Source organism: Panonychus citri, unplaced genomic scaffold (assembly GCF_014898815.1).
Source record: "Panonychus citri isolate SS breed McGregor unplaced genomic scaffold, ASM1489881v1 Contig00045, whole genome shotgun sequence".
NCBI classification, from domain to species: Eukaryota; Metazoa; Arthropoda; class Arachnida; order Trombidiformes; family Tetranychidae; genus Panonychus; species Panonychus citri.
Window position 1 is genome coordinate 513,291 of NW_026515450.1, and position 21,246 is coordinate 534,536.

At 32.0% G+C, this 21,246-nt stretch overlaps 2 protein-coding genes across 3 annotated transcripts in view; both read right to left on the reverse strand.

Annotated features, from left to right (window-relative positions):
* The window catches only part of LOC128398082 (ras-specific guanine nucleotide-releasing factor 2-like), a 61,901-nt gene extending 43,506 nt beyond the window's left edge, over positions 1-18,395 (reverse strand). For both annotated transcript variants that reach the window (XM_053358896.1, XM_053358897.1), the window contains exon 1: positions 16,907-18,395. In XM_053358896.1, the coding sequence (XP_053214871.1) occupies positions 16,907-17,176 (270 nt within the window). In that variant the 5' untranslated portion in view covers positions 17,177-18,395. The remainder of the gene's footprint in view (positions 1-16,906) is intronic.
* A 932-nt stretch (positions 18,396-19,327) lies between these two features.
* On the reverse strand, positions 19,328-21,164 carry LOC128398087 (60S ribosomal protein L18-like). Its single transcript, XM_053358904.1, has 4 exons — positions 21,004-21,164; positions 20,761-20,847; positions 20,572-20,679; positions 19,328-20,392 (listed from the first exon to the last, which is right to left on the reverse strand). Exons 1-4 carry the CDS (start codon positions 21,004-21,006, stop codon positions 20,024-20,026), a joined length of 567 nt encoding a protein of 188 aa, XP_053214879.1. The 5' UTR covers positions 21,007-21,164; the 3' UTR covers positions 19,328-20,023.
* Between the last annotated feature and the right edge of the window lie 82 nt (positions 21,165-21,246).

Consider the following 21,246-nt stretch of genomic DNA (forward strand, 5'->3'; position numbering starts at 1 on the left):
ATATATCAGACAATCACTTTCTCTACCTTTGATTATTTACCTTGATTGTTGACAATTTTAATTCTTTACCTAATTGTCCATTCACCTAATTGTGTCCACAAATTTTTATCATTCAACAATTAATAAATTACTAAACATTATTTACTCAGAGTAAATGTTTTCCTAACTAGTGGACAAGAAAAAATCAACAACAATCAAAATAATGATTTATTAAAACAATAAATCACAATTAGGGTTAAACTGGATGAATTTAAGTTAATTGTTTCATTTTGAAATTTTAATTTATCATCAAAACTGATCAAAGTTTATCAATTAATCATCTTCATATCTGATTGTTATTCAGTTCTGAAAATAATGTAATAAAGTTGATGAAATAATTAAAATCATTTATCATTATTGTATAGTAAAAGAAAAACAATTAGCTAATTGTTAACAAAATTAGATGACATTTTAAGATAATAGTTAATGATCATGTGTGATAATAAATTCAATTGTTAATTTGATTTGAAAATACAATTGATTAACTAATGGTAAGGTTAATATGGATAAGTGAAAATTATTTGGAAAAAAAAGTTCCAAACTCAGATGAATAAGATTTAACCAGGTTATCATCAAGAGATGAAGATGAGAACATGATAATAATACTGAAGAAGAAGATGATGATGATGAAAAGACAATGGAAATTCATTGATTGATCATCAGTGTTTACCTTGATTCTGATGAGATGGTGAAAAAGAGATGAGAAAAGATATTATATCCAATGGAAGTAGAACAAAGTTGATCACAATTCATCTTCATCTTCATCTTCATCTTGAGAATTGCAATTTCCTATGTTTTAAGGAAAAACGATGAAAAGATGAGGAAAATTTTCATCCTCATCTTCCTTATCATTTATCTACATGTTCATTTTATCAACTTTTGTCTCCATGAGAAACTGAGATTTTCATCAATAACATGAGAGGAAAAAATAAACTTCCATATATCCAATTGAGGGGAAAGTTTCTACTCTTTTCCTCCATTGCTCCAAGGATGAAGATGAAGATGCTAAGGATGCTGAAGATGCTGAGGATGCTGAGGATGATGAAGATGATGAGGATAACTTTTTGGTAAAACATTGAATAAGTGAAAAGTTTAACAAACTAAAAAACATTGACATCAACCCAAAAGACTTTCAAATCAAATAGACTGTAAATAAACAACAACAATCAAGCAACAGCAACGATCATGTTGATTACATTGTTAACAATGACATCAATTGACAATCAAGGTTTTTATATATATATGATATTTATTATCATCATTATCATTAACTGACTTAACTGTCAATCAATTTGCTGTTGATTGTTTTAAACACAATGAAGGGTAGAAAATCCTGAAATCATCAGTCTTCCGTTTCGATCACTATAGTGATTTGATGAACTTGTTTAGAATTTAATTCTATTTAATTTTCATTTAATTTTCTATTTAATTCCAATTTTCCCTTCGTGACAATTAGTTAATTGCGCGCCTTTAAGCTTAATTGCTTTTCTTTTCTTTTCCTTTCTTTTCTAATTTTCTATTTTCTATTTAACAATTGAAATTTTCCTACAACTATAATTGTATCTCCCCATTGTTACAATTAACCAATTGAATTGATTAATATCCTTAATCAAGTTAATTTAATTGTTAACAAAAATATATAATCCCAAATATTTAACCAATCATGTTAATCAATCTATATCTAAAGATATAATCATTTTAATTTTCTCAATGATTAATTTTGTTTAAAACAATTAACTAATTACCTGTAATTGTAACCCAAATCTCATCTTTAAGTTAACCTAAAAGTTGACCAAATAGTAAGAGACCCGATTTTCTCTTTCTTTCCCTCTTTCTTTTCTCTTTCTTTCATTTTTTAGATTTTGTATTGTAAAAGCCTAGAAGCTTAACCCCTTATCTTATCTTCATTTTGTTCAAGTTAACCATAAGTAACATTTGGTTTTCTTTTCTTTTGTTCATCTTTAACTTGTAACTCATCATTACTCTTATCACTATGATGATTTAGCTTAATTTGTTTTCCCCCTATTTAATCATCCAAATTTCTTTCCCCAGATTAATTTGTTTTTCCCCTCAAGTTAACCGTTCCTAAGGAACATCAATTCAAATTAATCTTCAGTTCTATTTCAACATTAGAATAGTGCTCATCTTAATTTTAATTGTTCCTAAAATTCAATTAATCAATCAATCCATCCATCCATCCATCTTTAATTTCAATTTCAATTTAATAAAATTTCTCAGCAAAGTAAATTTGCTTCTCTCTCTTTAATTCAATTCATTAGAATTTGTGAGAACTCTTAGAGTTAGAACACAAAGTGAATCAAGTGAAGTGTAGTGGTAATACTGTAAGAGGTGATCCTTACGAATCTTGTTCTTCGGTATTGTGGGCCGAAAATCTTCTTTTCGAAATCAAATCCTCATCCAAGTCAATAGACTTTCAGAGTTACGGCAACTCAAAATTCATCTTTATTAAGATCTTTCCCTCAATCATAAAATCTACCCCACAAATTGGCGACCTAGGCAGGATCGTCTCTTTCTCAGTGTTACCTTGCTTTCTCTTTTTGTGAAATTTTGTGCTCTCTCTTTTCCCTCTCTCTCTCTCTCTTGTGAATTCTATTGAATTATTACCATGCCTCCTAAAAAATCCCGTGTTGCCGCGCTTACACGTGTAGCTAACGCTCGCGCTGCAAGAGCTGCTAAAGCCTCTCGTCGTCTTTTACCTACTCCTGATGAACTATCAGAGGACGACACCATTGTCCCTCCTTCTCAACCCGAGTTTACCACACCGGTCAACCCCCGACCACCCACCCGTGCATCTACTCTTATTGATCATGTTCGATCACCTAAATCTCTTAGAGATATTTCTTATGAAGAGATTCTCTCTTTATTCGAGCTATGGAATGCTCCTCTCCCTCTTCGATCTTTGGCTAATAAAAAGCTACTCGATATTGCATCAACCCATTTATTACTTCTTGGAGAAGTTGTAACTCATGAAGACTTACAGAATGTCCGCATAGAAGAATTAAAACAACAAAAACTTCCTAATTGGCTGTTAGATTTCCGTGCTCAAAATGTTTCGGAATCTGAGATTCAATCGTTCATCAAAAATATTGGACGTGATGATGAGACAATTTTCAACTTGTCTCATTCAGAACTTTATTCTCTCCCTCTTTCTCTTGGCGTTTTGAATAAAATGAAAAACATTCTCAACTCCTATGGTGCCAACATAGTTGAACCATCTCCTCCATCTACCACTCCATCTAATTTCTCTGGTGACAATTTCTCTCCCTCAAATTTCTTAGAAATTGTTAAGCAATTAAAAGCTGACCCCCATGTCCCAGAATTCCGTTCAGGCGAAGACCAATATTCTTGGCTTGTTAAAACTCGTGATCGACTCGCAAAAGAAAATGTCGATGACCCAACCCGCCTCCGACTTTTACAGAAGTCAATGGCACATGAAATAAAAAATAGTGCTGCTGATCTTGATCATATTCAAGATTATCATGAGTATGTTTCTGCTCTTTTTGAAAATTTAAAAACTCCCGAATCACAATATAGTGCTGATTTTGAACTAAGGAATTGCCGATTCAATCCTGAGTTCCATCCTGAAAAATTTTTCGCTGACATGAAGCGATTGACCAACAAGGCGTATGGTCCAACTCCTGATAATATTTTTCTCTCTCTCATTCTTCAACATATCCCTCGTTACATTCGTGATGACATCTATACCCTAGGTATCAATGATGATCGCACTCGCATCTATAATTTCCTCACTCGTAAACACTTCGATTACAAAAATAATCAAGGTAAACCAAAAGAAAAAACTTTTTCATCTAAAAATAATAATGAAAAATCCTCAGACAAATCATCATTGTCGAAATTAATGAAATCAAATCATCCTCATTCAAATGATTACAGAAAGAAATCTGAATCATCCTCATCATCAACATCTAAAGATGTAAAATTTTGCAATTACTGTAAAGGTAATGATCATTCAATGGAAACTTGTGCAAAACTCGCATATCGAAAAGCACAAGAAGCTGCAGGAATTGTCCCACCATATAAAAAGCCAGGTTATGTTAATAAGTCGTACCCTCAACCTCTTCAAACTAACTATGCAAATTTAGTTATCCCCGAGACTCAAACCCAACAGGTCAACCAAGTTAATACAATTGTTCCTGTTCCTCAAGTTAATCCAACTCCGACAATAGTTAGACCCCCTACTCCTCCCGAACCAATTCAAGATGCTTACCGAAACAAAAATTTTGCTTTCGCGATATCTCAAGATATGAAACAAATATCTCAACTAGGTAATTGTGGAATTAAACACATGCCCCAAGTCAACTTTACCCTTTGTACTCCTGATAAAGTTAGGGTTAAAGAAGGAAAAGTTTTGGTTGACACTGGTGCTTCTGCTTGTGTCATTGATGCTAAATTAGCTTCTCAACTTCAAGCTCAGGTAACTAAGGTCAATCGAGCCCTCAAAGGTATTGCTTCAGGAATCTATGTAGATACCCTTGGATTTGCTTATGCTCTTGTTAAGCATAAAAGCATGGACGAAATTCGCATCCTTAAGTTTAGAATCTGTGAAGATTTTGAACCAGTTATTCTTCTTGGTAATGCTTTTGCTCATGTTTATTACATGAATATTAATTCGAATGGTAGTGAATATGATATTACTGTGAAAGAAAACCTTAATTCTCCAGAATTGTCCAATCCCGATTTTTACTTCAGATTTTGTACCCCTGAAGAACATGAATATATTCTTGAAACTTTTATTAAAGTAACTGGCGATGCTAATTCCGACTACATCTTGGACTCTGATCCTGTTTCCAACAATAATTTCAATCACAATCCCAATCTTGCAACAATTCCTAATTCTAAAGAATTCCCTCATACCGCTCTAATTGCTCGTTGCGAATTAGTTAGTGAAAATGAACTTCGTGAAATCAAAATTCAACCTTTTATCGAAAAGATAAAATCGAGAATCAATCCAAATTTAACTGATTCTCAACAACAACAACTTCTTGAACTTTTTGAAAGTTATCAAGATATTTTCTCATCTCATAAACACGATCTTGGATTCGTGTCATCATCAATCTGTCCTGTCAAAATCGATCTTGAAGATCAACTCATCCCTTATCAAAAACCATACAATTGTAACATACATCGTCGTGGTGTTTTTAAAGAAATAATCAATGATATGATAAATCATGATTTAATTGAACCCTCAGATGCACTTGGAGGTGCACCTTCTCTCTTAGTTCCCCGCTCCGATGGAACTTATCGGATGGTTACTGATTACCGCCTACTCAATCGCCTCACTAAAATTCCGAGACACCCAATGCCTCGAATTGACGACTGTTTGGAAGTTGTCCGTGGAGGAAAATTCTTCAATCTTTTCGACTTAGCCCAAGGCTATCATCAAATCGAACTCCCACCATCTGAAAGGGAAAAAACCGCTTTCGTCACTCCCGATGGTAAGTACCAATACAAGCGGCTCCCTATGGGACTTGCTGGTGCTCCTTTTATCTTTCAGAGATTCATGAACAAAGTTCTGGAAGGACTTCAATATACTCATTGTATCGGATATTTCGACGATATCCCGGTCGTTGGTCAAACTTTTCACGATCTAATTACTAACACTCGACAAGTAATGGATCGACTCCGTCAATATAATTTAAAGATTAAGCCCGAGAAATGCCATTTTGGTCAAACCGAAATCCTTCTTTTAGGTCACTTAGTTTCAGGCGACGGAATTCGTCCTGATCCTAAAAAGGTTCAAGCCTTAATCAACCTCCGTTATCCGAAAACGGTTCGAGAACTTCAATCCTTATTGGGATGTTATAATTATTTCTCCCGATATATAAAAAATTATTCAACGATAGCTGCCCCCCTGTATCGTTTAATTTCTAAAGAAAGAAAATTTAAAATTCTTCAAGCCGATAAAGATGCTCTCGATTCTCTAAAATCATCCCTAATCAATACCACATTATTGGTTCATTTCAATCCTAATCTCCGCCGAAAAATTTCTGTCGACGCATCTGATGTTGCTGTTGGTGGAATTCTCTTACAAGAAGATGATAAATCTGAAGATTTTAACCCTGAAACCCCAATTGAAAACGTAAGAGATTGGCTTCCCATTTCATTCTTTTCACAAAAACTCCTCAAGCACCAATTACATTATTCAGTTTCCGAGAAAGAATTACTTGCTATTCTCGTTGGTGTGTATAAATATAATCATTATCTCGATGGAGAACATTTTCTAATTGAGACAGATCATCACGCTCTCTGTCAACTAACCAAAATTAATTTCAAGAATTCCCGACTTCAAAGATGGTCGATAATGCTTTCAGCATATAATTTCACCGTTATCTACAAAAAAGGTGTAACTCATCCTCCTGATTGTTTCTCCCGTTATCAATCAGAATGGGATCATCGAAAAACAATTGATCCTGAGGAAGAATTTTTAGACAAAATCTTTCTAACTGATTACGTTGAAGACATCACCCCTCATCGCTATAACGATATTGGCCTCAATCTAATCAACATCTCATTTGAATCACCTCTCTTTGATTACAATCAACTCAAAGATCCTCCATTAATTTTATTTTCCATCTCCACGGAAAATGCTCACATCAATCCCAATCCAAATTCATCCATCAAAGAACTTTCTCTATGGAAGGAAAAAGTTCGAAAAAGTCAAGAAAACAGTCCAGAAATTCAATCAATCATCACCCAGTTAAAAGATCAAAATTCGATCGCTGCTAAAAGATACACTCTCAAAGATAATCTTTTATACAGAAAAGATTCTCGTACTCCATTTGGAACTAGACTTGTCATCGATCCTGATATCTTGCTAGAGATTTTCGAACTTGAACATTCGTCAACTCTAGGTGGTCATTTTGCAACCGAAAAAACTTATTTAAATATTGCAAAGCGATTTTGGTGCAAATATCTTTATGAAGAAGTCAAAAAATTGTGCGACAATTGCATGATTTGTAATCTTGCTAAACCTTCAAATGTCATCTATGCTGATCCCTCATGCAAACCAATCCCTCAAGAGATATTTCAACGCTTCGAATTGGACGTCCAAGGTCCGATTACAATTGGAACTTCAAAGAAGTACATTTTGGTCATCGTCGATGTACTTTCCCGCTTCGTATATGCAAAGCTCACTCTCAATCAAACTGCATCCACAGTTATAAATTTCCTCTCTACATTTTTTCATCTCTTTGGTTTTCCCTCTCACATTCAAACCGACTTAGGTACGAATTTTACATCCGATGAATTTGCAAAATTCATGGAAAAACATGGTATCATTCATGAAACTAGTACCTCCTATCATCCTCAATCTCAAGGCATCGTCGAAAGATGTAATCGTACTATAGCCGAACGTCTCCGTACTTACGTTTGTGCCAAAGGTACTAAAAATCTCATTCCCGCTCTACAAGCTTCTCTCTATGCTATTAATGCTTCCGTGCATAAAATTACGAGATTCAGTCCCTACTTCCTTGTTTTTGGTCGCGAGCCAAACAAACCCCTTGACAATTACTTATCTCTAAAGCCCAATTCCCCAGTGAATGTTAATGAAGCTCGTAAAATTGCTTACGCGCGACTCAATGCACAACAACTCTATCAGATCAACAGAACTAAATCCCTTCATCCATCATCTCCATACATCATTGGTGACTTTCTCTTAGTTAAAAATGAATCTATCGACTCTTCAGTTTCAAAGAAACTTCGAAATAAGTATAATGGTCCTTATTTAGTTTGTGGTTTGAAGAAAGGAGCTTTACTCCTTTTAGACCCTAATACGATTAACCTATTTACCTGTAATGTGTCCAACACAAAAAAGTTTTCAGGTAAACCTAATTCCCAAATGACATCTCTTAGAGATCAATTTTTTAACCCTGATTCCTACTTAGAAGTAGAAGATTTTAATTCCCCAGACATTGAGTTAATTACTGACCAACATTTTTCCTCTCTTAGCGATAATTATAATTATCAAAATCTCGATTCATTTTCAACTCAAGATCAAAATGATCCAAATTCATTAAATCAAGATGAAAATCTAATTGATTTAATTCAAAATTTCCCTCAACCAATTAGCTCTGATTCGACTAATCAACTAATTAACAATCACTCTAATGATATACAAATGTCTAAATCTCCAAAAAATAAGCGAAAATATCGAACATCTGATCAACAGATAATCAATCAAGAAAATTTAATTCTCAACAATCAACCAAAAATCTTAACAAGACAACAATTAAGAAACAAACATGTTTATGTCTTATACTCATTTTCATTGTTAGAAGACAATAATGAAAATATTTCCTTAATTAACAATTTATATCAATCTAATTGTTACAATTATTTGTTTAAATCTATTGATTTAAAATTTTTCGAAATTAATTATTATCATTATAATGATTTGGAAAACAATTTTTCTAAAGTCAAAAAGTCTGTGAATTATTATGTTAATTATAACACTTGTCATGATTTTTTACTTTCCCACGTTAACGTCGCTACTTTCGCTCTCCATCTTTTCCCACCTTCTACCTTTGTTCTAGTTCAGTTAACCCCTTGCGCTCTTACTTGTTACATCTTAGATGTTACACTTGATCAAATTTTCCAAAATTTTTCAAAGTCATTTAAGTTTCTAATTCTATCAAATTGTCAATCAAATCAATCAACCATTTTGATTTTAATCAAATCATCTCAACAATTAATCATCTTAATTAACAATTTTGTTAATTTAAAATTAGTCATCAACTATAACTCTAGTTATCTCTCTGGTTGTGACTCTTCATTCATCATAAGTGCTTTTGTCTTCACTTCCGTTTCGCTCATAAGTGCTTTTAAAAGCGTTAATCATCTTGTTTGTCATCTCATTCATCATCTTCTTAATCATCCTTTTCGAGAGAAAAGCTAATTTTGATCATCATCAAAATGGATAAAAGTGAAAATCAACCACCCACACCTAACAGTGTCTCTCCTCTCATTTCCGTGCTACTCAACATTTTCTCCGCTCTCTAGTTGAAAGTGAAAGTGACTCTGAACCCGAAGAAATTTCTTATTATCCCGGAAGACCAGGTACTCCACCGCCTCATCGTAATTATCCTTGTTACGAAATTGAAAATTCACCTTCACCGAACTCTCTGAAAAACTCTGGTAACCTAAAAACTGTTAAGTTCAACTCTCCCCTTGTTCATCATCCACCTTCATCATTAAAAAGAGCCATTTCAATTGAATCTTTAGATTCGATTTCATCATCTCACCCAAAACAATTGAAGAAAATTACTCTCCGAACCATGGATGATAAAGGTAAGGTCGATATTCGTCCGAGTACTTCTAATTTCATGCCATCTTCTCATTACCCTGAAAGGTACCCTAAACCTCATCAATATCCTCGTTTTTATAAAAGAGAATTTCCTGCTCCTCTTCCAAGTATTGAACTACCCAAACATCTTTCAATTGAAAAATTTAAAGAAGTTCAATCAATTGTTAAATCAAAGAATGAAAATTTCAAAAATATCCGTTCCAAATATGAACGAATGATCCGAGAGAAAATTTTTCTGAATCTTTATCAAGACGATTCAATTTACTCAATCCCTCTCCCGAAGATACCTAAAGGTATATCTAAAGCTTCGGTTTCTCATGATGAACTTCATTCTTTCATTGACAAAATCCGTTGTTCATTCTGTGAACAAATTTCATTACTCCCCCTAGAATGTGATTTCTGCAAAAATTGGTATTGCACTGATTGCATTGTATTCATCCAAAACTTAATTGCTATTCTGCAATTAACCCCACCATCAAAACCAAATAAATTCATCTGTATCATCCCATCATGTTTAAAAAGATTTGCATCGATAGATGATTACCCCACTTTCAGTAAAATTTCGTACTCCAGCACTTACATTAATTATCGTAATTGCAAATTTAATTGTAGATATACGATGTGCTCAAAATTAATCAGTCCCAATCTCCTCCATCAACACGAGTCTGAATGTAGACTTGGACTTTTTAGGGAAGAAGTCGATTTAGAATCGAACCCAAAATTTCATTATGGCTCTTCAGTTAAAGAACTTGTCTCTCTTCTCCCAAAAAGATTAATCAATTTCATCCCTGCTCATATTCGCTCAGCACCCAAACCATTAATCTCTTATTCCTCTCATGAGTTTGACTTCGAACAAAAATTCGAATTATATGCTTGTCTGCTCATCAATAAGGAAGAACATCCTGATGACCCTCGTCTCTCCGCTACAGCTATTCGATCTCATGCTAATCTAAGATTAGGTTTTTGGACAAATTTTCATAAGTCCCGAGATCCCACTCTTCCTCTCTCAGAAGAAGAAGAATTCACCAGACAAATAGGTTTTCCTTCAACTGTCCCTTATGATCCCGCTCCATCTCGACCTCCTACTATCCGACATTACAGCAAAAATAACCCTGTTCCTCATTATCTCATCAATGATTCCGAGGAATGGCTGAAACTAACTGAAGGAAAGTTCGAATACGATCTTCCTTGTTCTCCCCTTAGATTGTCTGCTGACGCTGGTGAACCCATAAATCCATACACCGCTATCAATCCACTTCTTCGATTAAGTGAAGAAGAAAAAGAAAATGTAACTAAAAATATTTCAAATTGGTTTCCTGTTTCACTTCGAGAATTAGTTACTCTCGATAACTTCAATACAACTTCGAACCCTCAACGAGTTGAATATCGTGAGAACCGCCGAAATAAAGCAACTGCAATTTTTAATCATTTGGTTTCTCAACAACTCGAAGAGTTAACAGACTATCAACAAAAATTCTTAGCCGATTCAATTAACGAACATCCTGAACCAATGAACGTTTATTCCGTTCATGCCGCTTATGTTCGGATTGAAAAAACAAATTCTAATTACGAAACTACCCTTGTCCCTCATCCCGTTTGGATTGTCATCGTGGATGGAAATTGTGAAATTGTCTATGAGACTCTAATCAATTATAAAAACATCGACAGAATGGACTCAAGGTTCCATGGACTTAATAAATCCGATCTCAAGTTTGGTAAACACCTTCACTCAGTCCGAGATCAAGTCCTTTGTTTCATGGCCTGCGCTAAACAAATTGTTGGTGCTAATCTACTTCTTTTCTTTCAAGGCCTTCAACTCACTCCGTCCGAAATTGATGGTTTAAGACCCAAATTTCGAGACATGACAATCTATTTTTCCCCATATAGAACCTCTCCCGCTTCATTATCACTCATCTCATTTCTCATCTTCTCTGGTTACACGATTCGTGCCAAGCCTCATTCTCCTTCAATCGAAGCTACAACTTCGATGCGACTTTACATGTCATTTTGGAATGAAATCGAAGACAAAGTCATCGAAACTGGTCATGGAATCCATAACCAATCCATCAAACATTATGTTCGAAACAATAAAGTTTCGTATCTTCATCAAAAATTCACTCAATTAGTCGAGTCCAATAAGACTCAATGGCCTACCGATTGGTCTTATCATTATCATCATCAATCAAACCCAGAATATAACTCGTTTTCGTGCGCCTCTCCCGTTATATTCTCATCATCTTCATCCGATTCATCATCATCCTCAAGGAAAAGCTCAACTCAAGCCCTTGAACCCCAAGAAAATTCCAATATTCCACTTTCCACCCTCGCTCAACTTAAGGAAAAATATAAAGGAATGGAAACATCATCAACATCATCAACCTCATCAACACCATCACCCCTTGGAAATTCACAAAAGTTTCTTGGTGAAATTGCGCGAAGCATAGTCGCTAATCTACCTGATCCTGAATTTACTTCATCTTCCGATTCCAACAAATCGAAGAAAAATTCCCAAGGAATACCCGGAACTTCATCATCTAAACAAAGCTCACCAAATAACAATCGTATCGATAACGAAACCCTGAAGAAGTATCTTCATCAAAGTGCTAGGGACTGAAGGGTAGAAAATCCTGAAATCATCAGTCTTCCGTTTCGATCACTATAGTGATTTGATGAACTTGTTTAGAATTTAATTCTATTTAATTTTCATTTAATTTTCTATTTAATTCCAATTTTCCCTTCGTGACAATTAGTTAATTGCGCGCCTTTAAGCTTAATTGCTTTTCTTTTCTTTTCCTTTCTTTTCTAATTTTCTATTTTCTATTTAACAATTGAAATTTTCCTACAACTATAATTGTATCTCCCCATTGTTACAATTAACCAATTGAATTGATTAATATCCTTAATCAAGTTAATTTAATTGTTAACAAAAATATATAATCCCAAATATTTAACCAATCATGTTAATCAATCTATATCTAAAGATATAATCATTTTAATTTTCTCAATGATTAATTTTGTTTAAAACAATTAACTAATTACCTGTAATTGTAACCCAAATCTCTCATCTTTAAGTTAACCTAAAAGTTGACCAAATAGTAAGAGACCCGATTTTCTCTTTCTTTCCCTCTTTCTTTTCTCTTTCTTTCATTTTTTAGATTTTGTATTGTAAAAGCCTAGAAGCTTAACCCCTTATCTTATCTTCATTTTGTTCAAGTTAACCATAAGTAACATTTGGTTTTCTTTTCTTTTGTTCATCTTTAACTTGTAACTCATCATTACTCTTATCACTATGATGATTTAGCTTAATTTGTTTTCCCCCTATTTAATCATCCAAATTTCTTTCCCCAGATTAATTTGTTTTTCCCCTCAAGTTAACCGTTCCTAAGGAACATCAATTCAAATTAATCTTCAGTTCTATTTCAACATTAGAATAGTGCTCATCTTAATTTTAATTGTTCCTAAAAATTCAATTAATCAATCCATCCATCCATCCATCTTTAATTTCAATTTCAATTTAATAAAATTTCTCAGCAAAGTAAATTTGCTTCTCTCTCTTTAATTCAATTCATTAGAATTTGTGAGAACTCTTAGAGTTAGAACACAAAGTGAATCAAGTGAAGTGTAGTGGTAATACTGTAAGAGGTGATCCTTACGAATCTTGTTCTTCGGTATTGTGGGCCGAAAATCTTCTTTTCGAAATCAAATCCTCATCCAAGTCAATAGACTTTCAGAGTTACGGCAACTCAAAATTCATCTTTATTAAGATCTTTCCCTCAATCATAAAATCTACCCCACAACAACAAGCAAACAAAAAAAAAGCAACAATAAGATAATAAAACTTTCAATCAAATGAGCAAGTTTAATTTACTTATTTACCATCAATCAAATGATGATCAATTTTGATTATCAATTGATTATTTTTGGTATTAATATAATTAACAAGTGAATGATTAAATTTTTTTATCTAATTTGATCAATCAGCAAAAACTAATCATGTTGTAATAATAATAACAAACAATGATGCTGATGATCATCATGATGATGATTGAATTAATCTCTCAGATTAATCAGTGATAATATCATCAGTCTATTAATAATTAAACTAATTACTTCAACTTATCAATGGCACTTTATTTAATTAAACTTTTTTTTATATCTTTAACATTTTGTTTATTGTGTAGTATCATTAATCAGAGACTCTCAGGTAAATCAAGTTAATCATAATCAACGTTGATGATTAACAAACCATTGCATTGGTAATTTACACTAATCAACGTACACCTTAAATTGCATCATAAATTATACCAAATGATTTAATTATAATTAAGGTTCGAGGTGAAAGTTTCATCTAACAATTAAAAGAAAGGGAAAAAAATTTCCTTCTAATTTCATTTCGATCCTTCAATTGTTCATTTACTATCATGATATTATCAGATTGATTGAGTAATTATCTTTGATTCTGTTCAGTTGATTTACGAGTTTCACCATTTTTATTATTATATTCTCATCATGATCATCCTCATCATGGTAATCATATTAATTTCATTTTTCATTATCACCCTGATTCTGGAGGCTGATCATCATTATTTTTTATTACAACGATAATAAATGGACTTCAATTGTTATATAATAATGTACATAAACTTTGGCACATTATTGTTTCGGGTTATTGATTTTTGTTTCCCTTTCGAGTTGATAATTCTCAATATATATTTTTCTCGTTCCATGATATTGCTCATCATGTGTATTTATATTCATGGTTGAAGCTTTTGAAACCAGATTCTCAACTGAGCACCGATAAAATTGAACCCCGGAAGTGTTTACTGTTACTCTTGGATCGTGGTGATGAATATTGACTCTATCGTTTTTTTATCTCAACTTTTTGCTTCCTTTTTCATTTCTCTCTCTCTCTCTTTTCCATGATAACTCATGTTGTTCATAAGAATTTTACAGAAGAAAGTGTGGGGAAAATCGAGGAAAGAAAGAGATGAAGAGAATTTCAAATATTCAGATAATTTGAATATTCCAATTTCCATGAAATTCTGGTTATACCAATGAACAGAATCAATATTTCTAAACCTGAATTGGGAAATTTTCAAAGGGAAGGAAATAATTTCCTCTGACTATTCATACAGATACAATTTCCTATTGAGATGAAAATCTTTCACCAAGTAACTATTTTATTTTCTTCTTCTTCAGAACTCAATTGTCACAAGTTATGGTGAAAAGTTTAATCTGTGAATTCTGATTGAATCAAGACATTATTATTTATATCGACAACAAGATCATCATGATAATGATAATGACCAATTGGGAGATACATGAAAAGATAGAGAGAGAGAGAGAGAGTGAGAATAAAAGAAGAGCAAAAAAAAATATCAGGAAAAGAATTCATTGGATTGATCAACTGGAGAATCTAATCTATCTCTTCCCACTGAATAATTCTGATTATCATGTTATCATCAAGTATCATTATCAGGATTTAATCAGGTTGCCTTTTGTTTTTCTGGCTCATAAAACTTGTTGATGTAAATTATACATTCGCTTCTACTAATTGAGTTCAATTACAATGATAATTAATAGGATTGGGTGACAATTGAGTTCCAATTCTCAGTGAAAGTAGATTATCATGAGAATAGTCAGAAAAATTTTTTTCGTCTTCTTCCTTGTTTTCGAAACTTTCTCTCTCTCTCTCTCTCGCTCTCTCAACTCGAACTGTTCATGATAATGGTAATGATACTCATGATGACATTGGGATTAATCTGATGTTTTTTTCTCCCTGGGTCATGGTGATTATATCACAACAACAAATATAATCTTGTTGATACAGAAAAGTCATCATGGTGAAAAATAGTGATGATACTGATGATGATTCCCTGTTGAACTATTCACCATTTAATGATAATAATGATGATCTAATTCAACTTAAGGGTTAACAATTTAGGGTAAATATTTTCAGTAAGATGATAATAATAATACAATAATCATCGTTATCATTATCATGGTAATAGTGATAATATCGGATAACATTTTCGCCATCATTACTGTTCAATTCAATACAATTTTCTCAGTTCAAACATGAATTTTTCATCTTGAACCAGAATTTGTTGAATAAGAACAAAACAAAAACTCTCAAACAAAAATTTTCAATTCCATGTTGATATTCATTGGAAAGTTCATGTTACATGAGACTCGAGTTTTCTGTATACATACATACATAAATATTTCCCACCTTCTCATGAAATTGTATCATGATCCATGGTGAGTTGTGAGAAACCATGGTGAATATAAAGCAACTTAACTTCTCAGATTTACCAGAATTTTTTTCGATTCTAATTTTTTTTTATATTCTTTTTCAACTTTTAATGATAATAATATAATAATTCTCGGAGAGTTAATTGTTTCTGGTTATAATTTTTTTTTCTTTCTCCATGAAGATTCAAACTCCTTCTAATAATGATATTATTTTCCAATTATAACTCATTGTATGGCGAAAATAATAAGACCTTAAAGTTTTCAAATACTTCTTAAGTATAAAATCAAATTAATCACAATTGAAATTGTTGAATTAAAAGATTAAAATTAATCCAATTGTGAGTCAACAAAAGGATAAGATCAACAACAAGAACAACGTTTTCGTAACATTAACCTTTATCAGATTAACGAGTAGAAATTGATTTGATACTCAATTACAATTGAAAAGGGAAACAATTAACTTAAATCTAATCAATTAACTATTTCTTTGGCTTATAAATCTAACAATCAGCTAATCAAAGTTAATCAATTAATTTTTTTCTTCGCATTTCTTTCATTGTTTATCTTATATTGGGAAAGTTTTTTTAATGTCTTCAAAGTTGATTAACGAAAAGAAAAACAATTCAATCAAATTAATCAAATTAATTTAATTTTTTTTCTGTTTTTCTGTCCATTATGATTATCATAATAATCCAGAGATTGAATAATTCATTGAGTTAATTGTGATTTAACAATTGAACCAATTGATGTGATCTGTTTAATATCACAGTTAATCAAAATCCTCCAATAGTCATAACAATCAAGTTAATCGTAATCATGTAATTTATTATTATTAGTTTGCAATCAATCATAAAGTTTATCAGTTATTCAGCTGATATTAATTCATGATCATCATCATGTTGATATTTTCATCATGGCCAGAACTTGAATCTTTCTCTCTCATATTTTATCATGATTATTATTCAATCTAAATATAATCCAGAATCTCTGGAATTCCTGATAAATAATATTTTCTGAAAATTTCAATTTTATATCATTATTTTAGCAATTATTAGTTAGCAGGATTATCATATAGCTCAATCAAAACTGAATCGCAGATAAAATCATCATCGTATTGAATCGTAATTCAATTTCAATCATTTCAGAATTTTAAGTTGAGAGGAAAAACAAATTTACCGTTACATTTGTAGGTCTCAAAAAATTACCATGAAAACATGAAGAAATTAAAGTTAATTGTTATTATTGTTATAAGAATAATTTGATTCTTACCTGTAAATGGGTTGAATTTTTACTTGATCCAGTTTGTATTGCCTTTGAACAATAAGAACCCTCCAGGAAAATTAATCCACAGGGTTTACCTGAGGTTTCATGATCATAGTAGAAGAATAGATTTTGATAAAGGACAAACCAACGAAGTTGCCATTTTGACCCTTCGGTGGTTCGTTTGAAAAGGTAACCCTTTTTACCGTTATCGTGAAGGGCTTTATCGGCCAAGGCAGTTAGCTGAAGATCATTCATCCGCAAACTACGTTGCATCATGAAGATCGAGCTGAGAAAATTATTGAAACTGGTGATGGTGATAATTTGATGGATCAACTTAATTCACTTTAAATTAGTTGGTTATTTAGGGCAAGGGTTAAAGGTAATGGATCGAGATTGGTATTAGATATTGATTTCAAGATCGTAATTGATGTTTTCGGCTTATTCAATTTTCTCAATTTGGTGATTTGGGTTAAATTGATTATGATGATTTGATTAGAAACTATTACACTTGATGAAAATGTAACATCGGGATGATGATGATGATGATGATTCTGAGGAAAACAATCAATTTGATTATGATAATTAGCACAAAATTTATGTGTATAATTTGTTAGTGGTGTTGATTGATGAGGATAAACTTTTAATTTGAGTGTTAATTTTTAAGATATTGACTTGAGACTGTTGAAATTGAGATGATTTATAATTTGATTGTGATGTTGTTTTATTTAAATTGTTACCTTTAGATATTTGAACAGGTTTTGTTATCGTTAATTGTTGATAACTATCTTATTATTGTGTGAATTTAGGTGATAATGATGATTAGTTTGATGATTATGTTTAAATTGTCATCTAATCACTGATGATAAACTTACACTTTTATCTTGTTTTTGTGTCCATCCTTAGTTAAGGTAACATGAAGACAAGGTAATGAGATGATGGTTAATGATGATGAAGATGATGAGGATGAGGATGAGAGGAAAGAAAGTACAAGAAAGTTAAGTTAGAACTCGAGAAGAAGATAAGTTTGTATGGGAATAGAATTTGTTTTTTTTGTCTGATGGAGAAATCGAATATATAAAAAGAAGAAGAAGAAGAGATCGAAGTAAAAGTGAATGATAACGATTTCGAAAAGAGCTAAGATGATAAGGAAGATATTCAAGGATCGAAGATGAACTATTTAAGATGATAAATAGTAACAATGGAATAGAATAGTTTATTTTCTCCTTCGACAAAGAGCTTAAGAAGATGATGATAACTTTTGGAGAAGAAAAAAAAAATTTTCTCAATATAAGTAACCAGTGGTTCGCGGTGTTATTATTATTGTTGTTATCTAAGCACAGGTTAGAATGTAAAGAGATGATGAGGATAAGGATGATGATGATGATGATTTGGAAGATAAAGATGATAAAGAAGAGCAAAAAGTAAGATTAACCATAATTTGATTCCTCTTGTAACGGTTAATATGATGAAGAAAAAGGTAAGTTTACTTGTAACGTTTTCACCATTTGTATTGAGTAAATAATGTAAAATACAAGGAGAAAGAGGGAAAGAAAGAGATGAAGATGATGAGGATGACGAGGATGACAAGGATGATGATGAAGATAGGAAAAGGGATGAGAAATAATATACAAAATGCTGAGGTAAAGTCCATAAAGAGCATGATTGTTGTTCAGATGAAATAGAAATGGGTTTACCTTTTGCTTCTCTATCTTCATCTTCCTTTTATCTTCTTGCTCTCTCTCTCTCTCTTTTCTGCTCTTCATCTTCATCATCTTCATCATCCTCATCATCCTCATCTTTCTGTGTTAATCAATACCAGAATTGTTATTGTTACTCCAGAACAAAATAAACGGAATCATCTTTGTACCTTTAATGTTAACCTTATTTTCCCATTGAGATCACGTTGATCTTTGTCTCAATTCATTCAGATTTTACTTTCAATCAGATTTAATTTAATTGTAAACAATAACAACTTTTAACAATTTAAATTTTCTATAACAATTTAGTTCAATTTGATTAACGTTTCAACCTTTGGGTTAAACAAGATTAAGTTTAGCAAAATGCAAACAAAAAAGGCTTACGTTTATTTCAATCATTTAATTGTAATTGATTGTAATTGATCAACTTGATCTGTTGCTTTGAGAATCACAATTAATTAATTTAATCAAAATGTATTCACAAAATAGTGAAACTCAAGTGCGATGGTAATTTAATTAAATTACTATTCTTAGATATAAGGTAAACATTTTGTATTCTGATTAAAACTTTCACAATCTTTTTTTTTTGTATCAAAGTTTCACAATTAACTTTTTTTTGACGTTTTTCAAACTGAATTTAAATTAATTGTTTCACTAAGTTCATTAAATCAACTTAATCAATGTTATTCTGGTTAAACTTTCACTTCAATTATAGGGAGAGAGAGAGAGATAATTATCTTGACCATTTATTGACCAAATTGATCAAATAACTTTGATGGTCAATGAACAATAATCATTAACATTTAATCAATTTGGTTTATTGATTAATTGAGTTGATCAATTGGACAACCATTGCGGTTTATAACCATTGGTCACAAAGCAGGTAAACTTTGTCAACAATTTAGTTACATGTTGGTCAATTAATTGATTTCTGAAGGTTAAAACTTGTTTGCACTCAATCAATTGTTTAGTTTTTTTTATCATTGCCTTGGTTATTGTTGATTGAAATGAAAACCAATCAAAATAATTGGTAATCACTTTTTTTGTTATTGTCTGATTATTGATCAATGATTTCAAGTAATTAAGTATTTCTGTCCCGTAAGTTAATTCATCATCAATTTTCACTTGGTAATTTGATGATGATTTGTACAATTTAAGGATTCATTGATCGAAAGGCTTTTGAATAGTTGGATTGATTGTTGTTGACAGAGAGAGAGAGAGAGAGAGAGAGAGAGTTGATGATTAAATATGAAGAATTGAATTGATTTTTTGTTTTGTCAAAGGTTAAACATTTCTCAATTTTAATTGAAAATTGTCAAACATTTGGATTGTTATTACAATTTTGACTTGCGTCAAAAGAGCAAATAAAGATAATTTATCCTTTTTATCAACTCTTTTGAACAAATTATAAATCCCTATGGTATTTTTAGTTCCTATAACCACGACTGGATCGACGACCACGAGCTTTTTCAAATTTACGTCCTTTTGCTCTAACGTAAGGTTTGGTGTGGGAATGAGGAACACCAGGAGCTGGACCAAAGTGTTTGCAAACCTCTCTAGCATTTCGTCTTCCTTGGATGAGGAGAGTGTTTTTACCAGTAGGTGCTTTAATGGCAAGTTGATCGAGAGTTAAAACTTTACCACCAGCTTCCAATATCCTTAAACGAGCTTGTTTTGAGAATCGAAGTGCACAAATGGTCATTTTAGGTATCTCATGGACACGAACATCATTCAAAACATCACCTACAACGACAGCAATCTTATTTTCATTACCAGGTTTTTTCAAATGTCGAGTCTAAACAAAAAAAAATTAGAGAATTAAAAGAAAGAAAACAAGAAAAAAAAAGATAAATTAGCTAAATGATAAAGTCAAATGAATAAAAAGCATGTCTCATTTTGCCACATCAGATGTGATAGGTAAAAGTGAATCACAACTCGAATGGTAAAAAACACGAAAACAAAAATTAAACTAACCAGTCCATTAAGAGTAATTGGTGCCCGGTTAATTCGACTCATAAATAAACGACGTAAGATGATTTGATTGAATTTCTTTCCAGTTCTACGTGCAAGGTATCGGTAAAGCTGAAAAAGAAGCAGAAAATGAGTAAATTAATCACTGTGAACCAAAAGAAACCACAAGAGCATGGAGAGTGAAAAACTTACCTTAACTAACAAAGCAAGATATGGATCCTTACTTTTAGGTGCTTTCCTCCTAACCTTTCGGTCATTTTTGTGGCAAATATCAATACCCTAAAAAGTCCAAAGAACAAACGAAAAAAAAAACACCGGAACAAAACCCCAACCATAAGAAAAGAAAAGAAAAACATGAGACAATTAGAAAACATTAACCAAACCACCAAAAGAATCACAATCACATCCAAGAAACAAAAACAATCGAAAACTCACCATTTCAACTAATTAATGAACCAATTATTAAACAAAATTAGAAATAATTAAATTAACAATTTACTAATGAAAGTAAATTAAACCCAAAGAAAAAAACAACAAACTTGCAAACACAAAATTCCAACACCGGAACTTTAGTCTCCATCTATTTCCGAAAACAGGGTAACCATGGTAACTAAGAATAAAAGAAAAGAAGAAAACGGGATAAGCGGTAAAATCAAAATTCGAAGAAAAAAAGATTTA